At 42.6% G+C, this 19,299-nt stretch overlaps 1 protein-coding gene across 1 annotated transcript in view; it reads left to right on the forward strand.

Annotated features, from left to right (window-relative positions):
* LOC129702941 (tolloid-like protein 1) overlaps positions 1-3,201 on the forward strand; it is a 349,110-nt gene extending 345,909 nt beyond the window's left edge. The window contains exon 22 of the mRNA XM_055645048.1: positions 1,054-3,201. Within this exon, the coding sequence (XP_055501023.1) occupies positions 1,054-1,188 (135 nt within the window). The 3' untranslated portion in view covers positions 1,189-3,201. The remainder of the gene's footprint in view (positions 1-1,053) is intronic.
* Positions 3,202-19,299: the final 16,098 nt, after the last annotated feature.

Below are 19,299 nucleotides of genomic sequence, written 5' to 3' on the forward strand. Positions count from 1 at the left end.
TTAAGGTAGATACAAAGTGCTATAGTAAATCAGCTGGACAGGCAGCATCTCTGGAGAGAAGGAATGGGTGGCGTTTTGGGTCGAGACCCTTCTTCAGATGTTTCGGGTCTAGACCACATCCTGGGCATCCTTTTTAACCCTAAAATTTGTCTGACTCCATATGCTTTCTTTCACAAAGACTGCTATTTCCATCTCTACTGTTTTATCAAATCTCCTCTTAACAATCTCTATAAAATCTCAATTTTGGGCTTTTTGGACATTCCACTCCCTCCCCCACCCTCTCCCCCCAACCACAGTTAGCTCATTCCTTTAGTTGCTCAGACTGCAGATTCCAGACTTTCTTCCCTAAACCTAACACCATCTCTGCCTCCTATAAGATGCACGTTGTATTTTATTATTTGATTTTGGTAATGGTACCGACTTTATGTGCTATCAAACCCTTTGGTGGATTTGTTCTTGTGAATTGCCATGACGGGTTTCATTCCATGTGAATAGAAACAGTCAGCCATGATCATATTGAACGGCGGTGCAGGCTCGAAGGGCCGAATGGCCTACTCCTGCACCTATTTTCTATGTTTTCTATGTATTGTATGGCACTAGCATTCATTTTTGTGGCAGTCGATGGTAAATTTAATTTAGACACATAATGCTGGAGTAACTCAGCGGGACAGGCAGCATCTCTGAACAGAGGGAGTGGTTGAGACCCTTCTTCAGACATGAGTCAGGGGAGAGGGAAACCAGGTGTTGACAATGTAGAGAGAAATAGAACAAATGAATGAAAGATATGCAAAAAAGTGATGATGATAAAGAAAACAGGTCTTTGTTAGCTGTTTGCTAGGTGAGAACGAGAAACTGGTGCAACTTGGGTGGGGGATGGATGGAGAGAGAGAGGGAGTGCAGGGATTACTTGAAGTTAGAGGAATCAATAATCATACCACTGGGCTGTAAGCTCAAGCAAAATAAGAGATGCCATGCCTCCAATTTGTGATCAGCCTTACTCTGATTTAATTTAATTTTAATTTTAAAATTAATTTGTTTTCCATTTTTTTGCAGCCACCTGAAGAAATGTATTCAACAGGAAATGCCATTTTGCTCCATTTTCATTCTGATGACACAATTAATAAGAAGGGATTCCATATACGATACACGAGTACAAAATTCCAGGATACCCTCCACATCAAAAAGTAACCCGGACCATCGATGAAGTTTCCTTTTTCTTTTTTTTTCTTAAAAAAAAAAGCAAAAAGCAAAAATAACTAGAATGAATTACGATGACAGAAGGGGGAGGAACTGAAGAAAATGAATTGTTGCAAAGTCAGCAGGAAGGTGAAGAACTTCAGTGGAAGACTTAAACATGCAGACGACCAGATAGTCCGAGTATGAAACTCCAGGAACAGATCACTACTTGCAGAGTAATTGTAACGTTTTGCTTGCTGCATCAGCTTCTGTCCTCTGCTGGCTACAGAGTTTCACCAGGTGGAAAAACTGCTATACAGACTCCAGCCAACTGCACTATCCATACGAATGAGCCGACGACTTCAACAGGCGCCATTCATTAGATTTCTTCAATCAGACAAAAAAATAATGAAAGGAGGAAATAATTATCCTATGTACTGTTCACTTTTCGACATGTGGATTATTAATATAAAGAAAAAATCCATTTACTACATAATTTATGAGGTTTTTGTAAGTCTCTTTCTTTTTTTAAACTGGTGACAATTATCTGTGATTTTGTCTCTCAGACACAGGACTTCAAGCAGAACCGAAGAGCACTGTAGCAAACTGTGAATTCCTTCCGTACCAAAAACAGGTCGAAAAGAGCATTGAAAATCCTGAGAGCATTTTCTATATTTTGCTATTGGGATGTGCCAGGATAGTTTTATATAAATGTGTGTGTTGGTAGTTTGCACTTAGAATGATACGAAGGGCCTGCCTTTAGGCCCCAGCTATTGTATGTGTCCCTGGACTCCACTATGTAAATCATCTGAAGTGATAAGCATATGACTTTATGTGAATGAAAATTAAATTAATAGATAACCAGTTAAGAATAGTGTTACCGCAGTAGTGTGCGCAAATGGCCATGGAGTATTAGAAAGAAAAATAGCTAACTGCAATTCCATAACAGTACCCTTATAGCCATTCTCTGTTGAACAAAATATAATTAAACTGGTGATAATTTCTAGTGTTATGATTTTCAGCGAGAGGAACAAAATAGATAGATTAACTCTGCGACCTCTACACCCCACAATTCAGTCAACCTTTCATGATACACGGATCTCCTGATTTGACAGATGAACTGACGATGAGGAAAAGAATAATACCCCTGAAAAGTTGATAACTCCTGGAAGACCAGAGAAAAGCCATGCAAAGCAGGTTTCCAACGGTGCTACTCCATGTTCCAAACCATTTTGGTTTTATGAGCCAAACAACCTTCAGAATATTGTCTGATTTTCAAAAACAGTTGCAGGCATCAGCAGAAGGGCAAAGACAAATCTCATCTTGAACATAAAATAAAATCGGAGTGCTGTAAAACCACTAGTCCTATGGAGACTGAAACATTTAATGCCTTTAGGATGATTCCTTGTAGATCTTGCACAATGCACACACGCTTTTATGTACAACAACTCTGAACACTTGATTTAAGGTAATTCAACGACTTGAACACTTTTTGATCATTGTTTGCCGTGTAGAGAATGTCCACGAAGTCAATGTATTTAAATGCAATGCAAAAGTGAAATGTTTTAACCTAGCTAGGGTATAGAAATGGTGAATAACCAGTTTGCAGACTGGCAGTTCAATCTCAAACCATTCTCGCCGTGTTCCACGAGAGAACCATAATATTGGATATTTCATTGCAGCACACCTGCATTATTATGTGTTAATTTACAAAGACATCATAAGGCTATGCAGTGAAATTATTACAGTACGTGCCAAGTTCAATTTGAATTTGTTTGCTGAAGCCAATCTGTATTTTTGTTAACTTTATAAGCAGAACATTGTGGCTTCTGAAGCTTCTTATTAAAGGTTTGTTCAGGTCAAGGTTCAGGAGTAAAATCAAATGTCATTGCAAGAGAAGTTACATTGAAATGTCTTTCACACAGTAGTTTGCTACCTACATTAGCACCAATGATCTTATTTGTACCTGTATTATATCATTTGTTCATGGAAACATCACTAGCACTAATAAATATGTTTTTACAAACATTACATGAATGTCTATATATAATTTATACTGTGTAATTGCATTTTGTATGAAATATTAGATACTGCTGCAGATGCCGGAATGTGGAGTAAAAAAACAAACTGCTAAAGGATAGGAGTGGATCGAGCAGCATCTGTGGAGTGTGGGGAGGATTGGGGAGAGAAGTTGTCGATGTTTTCATTTATGAACCTGCATCAGCACTTCAAAGCGACTTTTATTGTCACGTGTACCAATTAAGGTACAGAGATACTCGATTTATCATACAGCCATACCATAAAAAGCAGCAAGACACACAACTACATAAAAGTTAACATAATATCCACTATAACGGATTCCCCAAATTCCTCACTGTGAGGTGCTACATCTTGGCAGGACAGATCAAAATAGGACGTACATGGTAAATGGTAGGGAATTGAGGAATACAGTTGAACAGAGGGATCTAGGAATAACTGCACAGTTCCCTGAAGGTGGAATCTCATATAGATAGGGTGGTAAAGAAAGCTTTTGGTGTGCTGGCCTTTATAAATCAGAGCATTGAGTATGGAAGTTGGGATGGAATGTTAAAATTGTACAAGGCATTGGTGAAGCCAATTCTGGAGTATGGTGTACAATTTTGGTCGCCTAATTTTAGGAAGGATGTCAACAAAATAGAGAGAGTACAGAGGAGATTTACTAGAATGTTGCCTGGGTTTCAGCAACTAAGGTACAGAGAAAGGTTGAACAAGTTAGGTCTTTATTCTTTGGAGCACAGAAGGTTAAGGGGGGGACTTGATAGAGGTCTTTAAAATGATGAGAGGGATAGACAGAGTTGACGTGGATAAGCTTTTCCCACTGAGTAGGGAAGATTCAAACAAGAGGACATGACTTGAGAATTAAGGGACAGAAGTTTAGGGGTAACATGAGAGGGTACTTCTTTACTCAGAGAGTGGTAGCTGTGTGGAATGAGCTTCCAGTGAAGGTGGTGGAGGCAAGTTCGATTTTATAATTTAAAAATAAATTGGATAGTTATATGGACGGGAAAGGAATGGAGGGTTATGGTCTGAGTGCAGGTAGATGGGACTAGGGGAGAATACGTGTTCGGCATGGACTAGAAGGGCCGAGATGGCCTGTTTCCGTGCTGTAACTGTTATATGGTGATGGAAGGCAATAAAGTTTGATCTTCTTCACTATTTATGGTACTGAATGGAAAGGCGTGTTGATTTATAGGTTCATATAGGACCAAAATTGCCCCAAGTGTGTAGGGAGCGGATGGAAAAGTGGGATAACATAGACCTACAGTCAAAGAGGTGCTGAAGGTACTATTGTGTATGAAAGTAGACAAATCTCCAGGGCCTGATCAGATATATCCAAGGACATTGTGGGAAACTAGAGAGGAAATTGCAGGAGCCCTGGTTGAAATTTATGAGTCGTCTTTAAATACAGGAGAGGTGCCGGAAGTCTAGAGGGTGGCAAATGTTCTGCCTCTATTCAAGAGGGACTGCAGGGAAAATGCTGGGAACTGTAGGCCAGTGAGCTTAACATCTGTAGTTGGAAAGTTACCAGCGAGTATTCTGAGGGATGGGATATTAATCCATTTAGATGGACAAGGGCTGATTAGGGATAATCAGCATGGTTTTCTATGTGGGATGTCATGGCTTGCAAATCTGATTGAGTTTTTTGAAGACGTGACCAAAAAGGTTGATGAGGACAGAGCTGTAGATGTTGTATATATGGACTTCAGCAAAGCATTTGACAAGATGTATATATGGACTTCAGCAAAACATTCCACATGGTAGGCTGCTCTGGAAGGTTAGATCATATGGGATCCAAGGAGAGATTGCTGAATGGATAGAAAATTGGCTTCATGGAAGGAAGCAGATGGTAATGGTGGAAGGTTGCTTCTCGGACTGGAACTCTGTGACCAGTGGTGTGCCTCATTGTTCGGTGCTGGGCCCATTACTGTTAGTCATCTATATCAATGATTTGGATGAAAACATACATGGCAAGATTAGCAACTTGGCAGATGACATAAAAGTTAGTGGTTTTGCAGATAGTGAAGATGGTTGTGAAAGAATGCAGCAGGATCTTGATCGATTTTGTCAGGTGGTCTGAGGAATGGTTGATGGAATTTTATACTGAGAAATGTGAGGTAGTCAGACTTCCCCAAATGTTGCATTTCCATTCAGTACCATAATCTCTCTATAAAGAGTGAAGAAGATCGGACTTTATTGCCTTCCATCACAGTGGGGAAGTCTAACATGGGCAGGACCTACACAGTGAATGGTCGGGCTCTGGGGAGTGTTGTAGAGCAGAGGGATCGAGGAGTACAGGTGCATGGTTCCTTGAAGGTGGAGTTGCAGGTAGATAAGGTGGTCAAAAAGGCTTTTGGCACTTTGGCCTTCATCAGTCAGAGTATTGAGTATAGAAGTTGGGAGGTCATGTTGCAGTTGTATAAAACGGTGGCGAGACCACATTTAGAGTATTGTGTTCAGTTCTGAGCACCATGTTATAGGAAAGATGTGATCATGCTGGAAAGGATACGGGGAAGATTTACGAGAACGTTGCCAGGACTAGAGGGCGTGAGCTATAGGGAGAGGATGAGTAGGCTGGGAATTTATTCCTTGGAGCGCAGGAGGATGAGGGGTGATCTTATAGAGGTGTATAAAATTATGAGAGGAATAGACCCGGTAGTCGCACAGTCTCTTGCCCAGAGTAGGGGAATCGAGGACCAGAGGATATAGGTTAAAGGTGAAGGGGAAAAAGTTTAATAGGAATCTGAGGGGTAACTTTTTCACACAAAGGGTGGTGGGTGTATGGAACAAGCTGCCAGAGGGGGTAGTTGAGGCAGGGACTATCACAACGTTTAAGAAACTGTTAGACGGGTACATGGATAGGACAAGTTTGAAGGGATACGGGCCAAATGCGAGCAGGTAGGACTAGTGTAGCTGGGACATGTTGGCCGGTGTGGGCAAGTTGGGCAGAAGGGCCTGTTTCCACACTGTATCACTCTATAGTCCAACAAGTGTGAATGGTTGTTTGATGGTCAGCGTGGACTCAGTGGGCCAAAGGGCCTGTATCCATGCTGACCCTTTCGATCAATTCAATCAGAAGATAGCCAGTTTGCAGAGAAGAGAAAGAAGTGAGAGAGGGTTAGTCAGTACGTGATAAGTGGACCGAGGAGAGGTGAGGGATAATGAGCAGAAAATTAAAACAGGTGGGAGTGAAGGAATTGTGGAGTTGGGAGAGAGAGGCTGGCAGGTGAAAGATGGAAGCTGATTCAGAAAATAAAGTAAGCCACAGATGGAGGCAAGTGAGGGAGAGGGAAGTATACATGTGAAAACTGAGGCTGGAGTTGATAATCAGTGACATAGATGCTACAAGTGCTGGAACCTGATAAGCAAGGAATTTGACAACAGGAACCATTTAAGGGAGAGGGCACGGGCAGTTGCTAAGAAGAACATCTCATATTTAGACTGGGTAGTCTACAACCCAATGGTATGAACACTGAATTTTTCAGTTTCTGGTAACCCTTTAATTCCTGTTTTCCCCTCTCTCTCCACTGCTGGTCTTCTCATTTCTATTCCTTTTTAATCTCCCGCTCCCACCTGTCATTTTTATCCGCCTCCACCACCTGTATCCACGCACTTACTACCGACGCTCTTAACCCACCAGATCCCCTCCACTATCTGGTTCCACCTGCCCTTTCCCAAATTGTACCCATTATCACCTTTGTTCCTGACCAGACCACCACGATTTGTCACCCTTGTGTCCCTGTCTATCATCTATACGCCTCAGTCTCCCCGTTCTAACCCCACCCCAATCTGGCTTAATCTAGCCATCATCCTGCCCATCCCATCCCATTTGCCCACGCCATCTTCACCCACAGTCAGTCTATCTATTACCCACTTCCCTTTTCTCATGCCTTCCTCTCTCCTCATCATAGCAGTTATCTTCACTCTCCACTAAAGTCCTGATGCAGGCCCTCGACCCAAAATGGTGACAATTCCTTTCATAGAATCTGTTTAACCCCCCCTAACAAAGTTATTCAGCAGTTTGTTTTGGTTCTCATAAAAAATATCAATTGAAGTCCCAGAGGAACTTTGTTTTTTTTGATAAGGTCACCTCGTATGCTTCGAGGCTTGAGAGTGTTGTGGCCTTCTGCAAGGACAAATGCCCCAGTCTCAAGAATCAATCTGGTAAAGGATGGTTCTACCCCATCCGTCCACTCCTTGTTCCTTAGGTGGGAGACTGGACCATAGAGATACAGTAAGGCAACAGGTCCTTCGGCGCACCTAGTCCGCACCGACCAGCGAACCCCCGCACATTAACACACAGTAGGGACAATTTTACATTTATACCAAGCAAATTAGCCTACAAACCTGTAAGTCTGGAGTGTGGGAGGATACCGAAGATCTCGTGGAAAACCCATGCAGGTCACGTGGAGACATACAAGCTCCATACAGCCAAGCAGGATCAAACCCAGGTCTCTGCCGCTGTAAAGCAGTAGCACTACCTATATACATAATTCCAGAAACAACCCATCCCAGGCACAACATAATTGCACTAACCCGTTTATTGTACTGTATTCAAATCCTCATGTTAAAATATGTTTGCTTTCTGAATGGCTTGGTGTATGTTAACTTCCAGCCATTTGTGTACCAGAAAGCCCAGATCCTTCCAAATACCAAACTCATAATACATTGGCCTTTAAAAATACTTTCCTATTTTCTCTCCTAAAGTGCACAACTGCACATGTTTTCCAGCTTATATTCTATTGACATATATAGAGATGTGGAACTGTATGGTCCTGATGAAACATAAATCCTTGCTGAGTTACTCCAGCATTTTGTGTCTATCTCAGACCATAAGTGGGCTAGTTATGGCTGGAGCTGCTCCCAATGTGGCCTCCAATGCTCACTATGCACTGTTGTTCACCAGGTCTGATAGTAATGGTAGCGAGAGGCAATGGTTGAACATCAATGAATAAGATGAGCAAAACACAAACCTTTTTCAGATTTTAAACTATTTAGAGAGCCCAAAATAAAAGTAAGAACATATACAAGATTAATTAGATGGGGAAAAAAAAATCAAACTCATTCAAAAATATTTTTCAATCCGGTTTGAAAAAAATCGTAAGATCATAGGTGATAGTAGCAGAATTAGGCCATTCGGCCTATCAAGTATAGGCCGTCATTCAATCATGGCTCATCTATCTCTCCCTCCTAACCCCATTCTCCTGCCTTCTCCCCATAACCTCTGACACTCATACTAATCAAGAATCTATCCATCTTTGCCTTAAAAATATCCACTGGCTTGGCCTCCACAGCCTTCTGTGGCAAAGAATTCCACAGATTCACCACCCGCTGAGTAAAGAAATTCCTCCTCATCTCCTTCCTAAATGAACGTCCTTTATCTCTGAGGCTATAACCTCTGGTCCTAGACTCTCCCACGAGTGGAAACATCCTCTCCACACCTACTCTATCCAAGATGAGGATATATTGGTTCTTACAGTTTAGAGGAGTTACTAAGTAGCAGTTGTAGAGGCATGGGGAGACACATTTTCATTTTCCTTGTGTTTTGTGTATAATTTCCAATTAATTGCTTAGATTTTGTACATGGTTTAGAAATAAACAAATACTTAAAATGACAAAAGTGCCTACGTTTACATTTAAATATTTTGCTGTTCGGTTATGTCAGTACATGCTTTACACATTCCACCTGCCCATATTGAAACAACGACCAAGAAAGCACACCAACGGCTCTACTTGTTTAAAAGGCTTAGGAAATTAGGCATGTCCTCCATTACTCTAACATAGAAACATAGGCATAGAAACATAGCAGGAGTAGGCCATTCGGCCCTTCAAGCCTGCACCGCCATTCAATATGATCATGGCTGATCATCCAACTCAGTATCCTGTATCTGCCTTCTCTCCATACCCCTGATCCCTTTAGCCACAAGGGCCACATCTAACCCTCTTAAATATAGCCAATGAATTGGCCTCAACTACCTTCTGTGGCAGAGAATTCCACAGATTCACCACTCTCTGTGTAAAAAATGTTTTTCTCATCTTGGTCCTAAAAGACTTCCCCCTTATCCTTAAACTGTGACCCCTTATTCTGGACTTCCCCAACATCGGGAAAAAATTTCCTGCATCTCGCCTGTTCAACCCCTTAAGAATTTTGTAAGTTTCTATAATATCCCCCCTCAATCTTCTAAATTCTAGCGAGTACAAGCCGAGTCTATCCAGTCTTTCTTCACATGAAAATCCTGTCATCCCAGGAATCAGTCTGGTGAACCTTCTCTGTACTCCCTCTATGGCAAGAATGTCTTTCCTCAGATTAGGAGACCAAAACTGTACGCAATACTCCAGGTGTGGTCTCACCAAGACCCTGTACAACTGCAGTAGAGCCTCCCATCGAAAGCATTTTATCAGGATGCATCACGGCTTGGTTGGGGAACAGCTCCATCCAAGACCGCAAGTAATTGTAGCAAATTGTGGACGCAGCCCAGACCATATCACACAAACCAACCTCCCTTCCATTGACTCCATTGGCTCCGCATTGATGAGCTGGAGACCCAACTTCATACGCTGCGGTACATCAGGGAGGGGGAGTATTACCTGGATGTTTTGTGCCAGGGGATGGTCACACCGACCAGTTTAACTAATTCAGTAGGCAGTGAGCAAGGAAAGGAAGGTGTGGCCATAAGCGAGGCAGGTAGGGGGAACCAGGAGGAGATGCGGCAGGAGCCACAGCCCTTGTCCCTGACGAGCATGACCGAGGCTCTTACTCAATGTAAGGACGGGATCAGGGGCTGTGGGAGGGATGAGCAACCTGGCTGCAGCACCGTGGATCAGGAGGCCATTCAAGAGGGGGGAGTTAGAAGAAATTAGAAGAAATGCCGTAGTGATAGGGGATAGTATTATTCGGGGGGTAGATAGGGTTCTCTGCGGCCAGCAGAACATGTCCCGAAGGCTGTGTTGCCTACCCGGTGCTAGGGTTAAGGATATCTCTGCGATGCTGGAGAGAAATTTGCAGTGGGAGGGGGAGGATCCAGTGGTCGTGGTCCATGTGGGGACCAATGACATAGGAAGGACGAGGAAGGAGGATCTGCTGAAGGAGTTTGAGCAGTTAGGGAATAAATTAAAAAGCAGAACCTCGAGGGTACTGATCTCCGGATTGCTACCTGAGCCACGGGCCAAATCGGCGAGGGTACGTAAAATTAAGAAGCTAAATGCGTGGCTCAAAGACTGGTGTGGGAATAATGGGTTTGGTTTCTTGGGCCACTGGCACCAGTACTGGGACAGGGGGGATCTGTTCTGTAAGGACGGACTTCACCTGAACGGTGCTGGGACTGGGGTCCTGGCAAATCATATAACTAGGGCAGTAGAGAGGTCTTTAAACTAAGTAGCGGGGGGGAGGTATCAAGGGGGGTAATAACGGCAGGTGTAGAGGAAATAGAGCAGGGTATCAGTGGGGTAGCGGAAAGTCAAAATGTGACAGGAGACAGAATGTGTGAAGATAAAGCTTTAGATGTAAAAGGGGCAAAAACGGAAAGGAAGGGTAGTAAAAATCATCTGAAAGTGCTTTATCTAAATGCACGGAGTATTCGTAATAAGATAAATGAATTAACGGTGCAATTAAGTATATATAGTTATGATATCGTGGCCATTACGGAGACATGGCTGCAAGGGGATCAGGACTGGGAGTTAAATATAGAGGGGTACTCGACAATTAGGAAAGATAGACAGGAAAGAAAGGGAGGAGGGGTGGCCCTTTTAATAAGGGAGGGAATAACGGCAATAGAGAGGAAGGATATTGCGTTGAAGGATCAGGATAGTGAAACAGCTTGGGTACAGATAGAGAATAATAAGGGGAAAAAAACACTAGTGGGTGTAATTTATAGACCTCCAAATAGCTGTGACGCTGTTAGTCAGAACATAAATCTGCAAATAGTTGACGCATGTAAAAAGGGAACTGCTGTAATCATGGGGGACTTCAATTTTCATATTAATTGGGCAAACCAAACTGGGCAGGGTAGACTAGAGGAAGAGTTTATAGAAAGTATTAGAGACGGGTTCCTAGAACAGTATGTCACAGAACCGACAAGGGGGGAGGCAATCTTGGATCTGGTCCTGTGTAATGAAGCAGGATTAATTAAAAATGTCATAGTTAGGGACTCGTTGGGAACAAGTGACCACAATATGGTCGAATTCCATATTCAAATAGAAGGGGAGCAGGTTGAAACTCAGGCTAGGGTGCTTAGTCTAAATAAGGGGGATTATGAAGGTATGAGGACTGAGCTGATCAAAGTTGACTGGGATAGCAGACTCAAGAATAAGACGGTACATGAGCAGTGGTGTACGTTTAAGGGTATACTGTATAACCTTCAAGAAAAATTTATTCCTATGAAGAAAAAAAGGGGTAAGGGTAAGAACAGTCAGCCATGGCTTAGTAAAACTATAAAGGATAGTATTCGGCTGAAGGCAAGGGCATATAAGGTAGCCAGAGATAGTGGGAGGGTAGAGGATTGGGAAGCATTTAAAGGTCAGCAAAAAATAACTAAGAGATTAATTAAGACGGGGAAAATAGACTATGAAAGGAATTTAGCGAACAACATAAAAACTAATAGTAAGAGTTTTTATAGCTATATAAAAAGAAAAAGGGGGGCTAAGGTGAACGTTGGTCCATTGGAGGGTGAGACTGGAGAGTTGTTGGTGGGGAACATGGAAATGGCAAAGGCATTAAACGAGTATTTTGTATCAGTCTTCACCATAGAAGACACAAAAAATATTCCAACGCTGGATAAACAGGGGGCGGTAGGAATGGAGGAGCTTAATACTATTAAGATCACCAAGGAGGTGGTATTAGGGAAATTGATGAGACTGAAGGAGGATAAATCCCCTGGGCCTGATGGATTACATCCAAGGGTCTTGAGGGAGATAGCGGTGGGGATTGTGGATGCATTGGTGATAATTTTCCAAAACTCCCTGGAGGCAGGAACGGTCCCAGTGGATTGGAAAATGGCCAATGTAACACCTATATTTAAAAAAGGAAGTAAACAGAAGGCGGGTAACTATAGACCGGTTAGTCTAACATCGGTGGTGGGTAAAATGTTAGAGACAATTATTAAAGAAACACTAACGGGGCACTTGGATAAACATGACTTCATCGGACAGAACCAACATGGTTTTGTGAAGGGGAAGTCCTGTTTAACGAATCTGCTCGAATTCTTTGAGGAAGTAACAACCCGGGTGGATAAAGGGGAACCGGTGGATGTGGTATACTTGGACTTCCAAAAGGCTTTTGACAAGGTGCCACATAAGAGACTATTGCTAAAAATAAAAAATTATGGGATTGGGGGTAGTATATTAGCATGGGTAGAGGATTGGCTAACAAATAGGAAGCAGAGAGTGGGGATAAATGGTTCATACTCGGGATGGCAACCGGTAACTAGCGGGGTTCCGCAAGGGTCGGTGCTGGGACCCCAGTTGTTCACAATTTATATAAATGATTTGGAGGAGGGAACCAAGTGTAATATATCAAAATTTGCGGACGATACAAAAATGGGAGCAAAAGTAGGGGATGAGGAGGATAGGAAGAGTCTGCAAAAGGATATAGATAAGCTAGGTGAGTGGGCAACAACTTGGCAGATGAAATTTAATACTAATAAATGTGAAGTCATTCACTTTGGGAAAAAAAATGATAGGGCAAGTTACTTTCTAAATGAAGAGGAGCTGCGTTGTAATGCAACGCAAAGGGATCTGGGGGTATTAGTACATGAATCACTGAAAGTTAGTATGCAGGTGCAGCAAGCAATCAGGAAGGCCAATGGAGTTTTGGCCTTTATTGCTAGGGGGATTGAGTATAAAAACACGGAGGTCTTGCTGCAGCTGTACACAGTATTAGTGAGACCACATTTGGAATACTGTGTACAGTTCTGGGGTCCATACTTAAGAAAGGATGTACTAGCCCTGGAGGCAGTGCAGCGAAGGTTTACAAGATTAATTCCTGCAATGAGGGGATTGACATATGAGGAAAGGTTAAGTAGGCTGGAACTCTACTCTTTGGAGTTTAGAAGAATGAGAGGCGATCTCATTGAAACATATAAGATCGTGAGGGGCCTTGATCGGGTGGATGCACCGAGGATGTTCCCAATGATCGGGGAAACTAGAACTAGGGGACATAGTTGCAGAATAAGGGGGGGCTCTTTTAAAACTGAGATGAGGAAGAACTTCTTCACCCAGAGGGTGGTTAATTTATGGAATTCACTGCCCCAGGGAGCAGTGGAAGCAGAAACTTTAAATATATTTAAGACTAAAATAGATGTTTTTTTAGCTGCCAAGGGGATAAGGGGCTACGGGGAGAGGGCAGGGATATGGACCTAGGTATGGTTAGTATAGTAAGACCTGAGTGATCTCCTGGACAAGTGTCGATCGCCTAGATTGGGGTCGGAGAGGAATTTCCCGGTTTTTTTTCCCGAATTGGACCTGGGTTTTTATCCGGTTTTTTGCCTCCCCCAGGAGATCACGAGGTTCTTGGGGTGGAGAGGGGTGATAGCGGTATAAAGGGGAGGGTAGTGTCTTGTGTTCTGTGTCTTGTGTCTACTGTTTGTGGGTAAGTGTGTCTGTTTAGTGTTCAGCCATGAGCGAATGGCGGTGCGGGCTCGATGGACCTGGTGGTCTGCTCTCGCACCTACTTTCTATGTTTCTATGTTTCTATGAAGAAAGCTAACAGCATGTTGGCCTTCATAATGAGAGGATTTGGGTATAGAAGCAAATAGGTCCTTCTGCAGTTGCACAGGGCCCTAGTGAGACCATACTTGGAGTATTGTGTGCAGTTTAGGTCTCCTAATTTGAGGAAGGACATTCTTGCTATTGATGGAGTGCAGCGTAGGTTCACTAGATTAATTCCTGCGATGGCGGGACTGTTATATGATGAAAGAATGGAGCGACTGGGTTTGTATTCACTGAAGTTAAGAAGGATGAGAGGGGTTCTTATAAAAATATATAAAATTATTGAGGGATTGGACACGCTAGATGCAGGAAACATGTTCCCGATGTTGGGGGAGTCCAGAACCAGAGGCCACAGTTTAAGAATAAGGGGGAGGCCATTTAGAACTGAGATGAGGAATAACATTTTCACACAGATAGTTGTGAATTTGTGGAATTCTCGGTCTCAGAAGGCAGTGGAGGCCGATTCACTGGATGCATTCAAAAGAGAGTTAGATAGAGATCTTAGGGCTAGCAGAGTCAAGGGATATGGGGAGAAGGCAGAAATGGGGTAACTGATTGTGGATGATCAGCCGTGATCACATTGAATGGCGGTGCTGGCTCGAAGGGCTGAATTGCCTACTCCTGCACATAGACGGAGAGAGGCAGCTCAAATATTTTTTAAATGAATGCTTCGTTCTTAGAATAAACAAGTTAAATAATAATGTTCCTGCTAATTTAACCTAAACCATGCAACACAAACAGAGCAAATAAAACAATGAGAAAGATACAATCAAGTCAATCTGTCTGAATACCCAGTATGTAAGACCTGAATACCCAGAAAGCAAGAGCTTCCATGAGCAAACCCCATACCAGGCCTTGATTTCCACCAGTCTTGTGCTTGCCAGCTGCTACCCTCCCCCTGCTGTTCATTCTAAAAGCAAGAAGAAAAATTAAACAACCATAAGAACAAATTATACCCAGCAACTAGCCACTGGAAATGTGAAATTGCTCAATTTTCATGAACAAATAGCACTTAAAAGGCATCTAATCCACGAATACAAAGTACCTGTATTGCACCAAAACTGTTAGAACCAGTGCTCATTACAAAGTTGATTCAAACACTTTCATGCACTCTGCAGCTAATGATGTTATCACTGTGTTTGGCCGCCTTTTTCAGCTTTCATGTTAAAAATGTGTCTTTGAAGATTCATTCGCTGTACGTCAAGCTACTTTCCAATTTATTTTGTGACTTAAAGACACGCCATTGATATCAGCGGACATCTCTACAACAGTGCCATGAGTCCATAATTTCTGCTGAAGTAAGTGACTTCCGCTCCTTCAGGCAATGGGTGAATTTTCAAATGCAGCTCTGATGAAAAGTCACCTGTTCAGGGAAGACTTTACACGGTGCTCTCCGTCATGAATGTTCTCTCCATTGAGATCAAGATTACATTGTCTCTCACCTTCACTCCAGAATTGTCTCAAGCAACTGGTGTGTCGTCGCTCCTAATGTGTTGTTCTCTGCTGCATCTGAGAGATGTTAATGTAGAATATATCACAGTACCATTCAGGAACAGGCCCTTCGGTCCACAATGTCTGTGCCAAATATAATGCCATGACCAACTCTTCTCCAGCAGGGAGAGAGGGAGAGAGGGAGAGAGGGAGAGAGGGAGAGAGGGAGAGAGGGAGAGAGGGAGAGACAACTTATGGCATTGTCATTTCACTTCCTTTTGCATTGCAGTCTCAAGCACAGGGCAGGCTAAACAACTCATGGCATTGTCATTTCACTTCCATTTTGCATTGCAGTCTCAAGCACAGGGCAGGCCAAACAACACATGGCATTGTCATTTCACTTCCATTTTGCATTGCAGTCTCAAGCACAGGGTAGGCCAAACAACTAATTGCATTGTCATTAACGGGTAACAAATCATTGATTGCAAGTACATTGCAGATTCACAGCTTAGAATAACAGTTGTGGCCTCTCCCTTGCAATCTTGCAGACTGACTGACTCATTTCCAGGCATCCAGGGTTTTATAGTCCTGCCTCCCCCCCCAGGAAGGGGCGTTACCTTCATCGTGGTGATTGACAGGCGAGAGGACCAATCAGCTGATCTCAAGGTTTTATGAGTGTTTAAATCCTCGGGGCTGGCTCAGAGGACTATGAGTAAGATGGCCAAAATTCACAGTGATACATGGTAGTGTTTTCTCTAAAATCAATATATAGTGCAGCCAGGAAGTGGTCAAGATGAGACTTTAAATTATATAGATGTTGTTGAGCTAAAATAGATAAATAGATCCTTTATTGTCATTCAGACCTTTCGGTCTGAACAAAATTATGTTGCCTGCAGTCATACACAGAATCAATAATAACAAAACATAAAATAAACACAAATTAAACATCCACCACAGTGAGTTCACCAAGCACATCCTCACTGTGATGGAGGCAAAGTCTTAGAGCGCAAAAGAGCGCAGAGACAATTTGTGAGGATGTTGCCAGGACGAGGGCCTGAGCTATAGGGACAGGTTGGGCAGGCTAGGACTTTGTTCCTTGGAGCACAGGAGGACGAGGGTGATCTTATAGAGGTGTATAAGATCATGAGGGGAATAGATACGATACATGCACAAAGCCTTTTACTTCGAGTAGGGGAATCAAGAACCAGGGGACATACAGTAGGTTTAAGGTGAGAGGGGAATGTTTTAATGTAAACCCTGAGGGGCAACACTTTCACACAAGTTGATTATATGGATTAAGTGATTGAGAAGGGAAAAGATACAGTGCACTGGATGGGAAGCATAGGAGCAGCACTAATTGAATAACACCTAACAAGAGCCTGCAGAGACACAACAAGCAGAATTTGAGAGCATCCTTCAACGGTTTAGGATTCTGTAATCAAAGTCCAAAATGGCTTTTTGATTCAGCCTACATCAGATTACATTGATCCTGCCTTCACTGCACTCTGGTTATTTAAGAGGAACAGTTCCTTAACAAGCAGCTTTAAATTGATGACTTTGAGTAATTACAGAATCTTTAGATGAATTTATATAGCACCAAGAAGAGGCCATTCATAAGATAGACACAGAAAGCTGGAGTAACTCAGCAGGTCAGGCGGCATCTCTGGAGAAATGGAGTAGGTGACATTTTGGGTCGGAACCCTTCTTCGGAACATTCATCCAGTGTTCATGCTCTTCTTGAGTCACCACCCATCTTTCAGATTAAATTGTCACAGTTTCCTTTCATTCCCTTCCTGCATTGTCCAGTCCTTTCTCATACGTATCTGTTCCATTCCCTTCCACCACTCCCTGTTCATTCATCACTCTTTTTAGTGAATTTCCTTTTGGAGTCCTTGATATATTGGTGGCCTTCACTTCTGCTCCTCCACACAAGTAAAACCATTATTTCTAGTATTCACACATCACCAATCTGTTCATTGTCCCTTGTGATATTGTGCGCCTGTATTTTTGATAGCATCCTTGTAAACCTTCTCCACTCCCTCCCTGATGCCTCTAAATACTGCAATAACACACCGACAAGAACCGAACACAGTACTCAGCGTGTGATTTAGCCAATGATCATGATAGGTCTACCACAAGTTCCCAATTTCTCAGATCTATTCCCCTAGAAATAAACCCTCTTGATTGATTTGCTTTCTCTTAATGGCCTTGTAGTCTGTGGAACAACTTTAGAATTTGGTGCACTCTGAGATCCCTGAGGTTCTCCACCCCACTTCTTCCAACCAAATGTACCACCTCCCATTTACTTCCTTTAGACCATGACACATGCAAGGATGTTAGTCTGCATAGGTCTACAGGCATCTTTCATCGTGTCAGGAATAGCCTGAGCTTGGAATCTGTCCTTTAAAGACACCTCTCAATGGGATCAGCATCGCATAATACAAAATGTAGTCCACAGGCAAACCTTAATGATCACCTCGAAACGGAAATATGTGCAATTATGATGCCCATTTGTCGACTACATGTTATCACACAGTAAAAGAGCTGTGCAGTATCACAGCATGGAGGTCATTAGGAAATTCATCACAGAAATGACTCTAACCTCAATTTGCTGATGAGAAGGAAACATAATTGGAAGATATAAGTAAAACATTTAATAATCATTTCAGGAGCAGCATTGAAAAAACCTTCTAATAAGAAAGTGAGTTATGATCATATTCAGTATTACCACAATTATTCTGGCTGCCTTATCACCAGGTTATCAGGATAATCCCTCTCTTCCAATTTGTTGGTATTGATCTGTTTAGATATCAAGGAGAAGATAGATCTCCATTTCCACACTAAATCTGTTTTTGAGAAAAGTATAGAACTGTGGTTAAGATTAACTACAGTTGATCGATTACAATGAGGGTAGATAATCAGAGATCTCTATAATTAGCACAGAAATAGTAAAAAAATTCAAAACTGCCGCACAGTGGCGCAGCAGTAGAGTTGTTGTCTTACATAGAAACATAGAAAATAGGTGCAGGAGTAGGCCATTCGGCCCTTCGAGCCTGCACCGCCATTCAATATGATCATGTCTGATCATCCAACTCAGTATCCTATCCCTGCCTTCTCTCCATACCCCCTGATCCATTTAGCAACAAGGGTCACATCTAACTCCCTCTTAAATATAGCCAATGAACTGGCCTCAAATACCTTCTGTGGCAGAGAATTCCACAGATTCACCACTCTCTGTGTGAAAAATGTTTTTCTCATCTCGGTCCTAAAATACTTCCCTCTTATCCTTAAACTGTGACCCCTAGTTCTGGACTTCCCCAACATCGGGAATAAGTTTCCTGCATCTAGCCTGTCCAACCCCTTAAAAATGTTGTAAATTTCTATAAGATCCCTCCTCAATCTTCTAAATTCTAGCGTGTACAAGTTACTGTGCTTGCAGCGCCAAAGATCCAGGTTCGATCCTGACTACGGGTGCTGTCTGTTTAGTGTGTGTACGTTCCCTATGTGACCTGCGTGGGTTTTCTCCGAGATCTTCGGTTTCCTCCCACACTCCAAAGGCGTACAGGTTTGTAGGTTAATTGGCTTGGTATATATGTAATTTGTCCCTCATGTGTGTTGGATAGTGTTAATGTGCGGGGATCGCTGGTCGGTGAGGACTCGGTGGGCCGAAGGGCCTGTTTCCGCGCTGTATCTCTAAACTAAACTTAACTAAACTAAACTAAACTGCTGTGGCCAGATAATGAGAGGAACCAACTCTTCTGGGAGACTTGAGTATCTTATTCTCCTCACCCTAACCCTTTGACTTATGTTTACAAGTTGCTAGAATTAAGATCTACCAAAACTCTTACTGAGTTGCCTGGGGTAAAGAGAATGATCAAGAATTGAAAAAATAACATCAAAAATCACACAGAAATGTAGTTTCAAATGCACACAACCGAATCAAAGTCCAAA

The sequence above is a fragment of the Leucoraja erinacea genome, chromosome 1, assembly GCF_028641065.1.
Source record: "Leucoraja erinacea ecotype New England chromosome 1, Leri_hhj_1, whole genome shotgun sequence".
Taxonomy (NCBI): Eukaryota; Metazoa; Chordata; class Chondrichthyes; order Rajiformes; family Rajidae; genus Leucoraja; species Leucoraja erinaceus.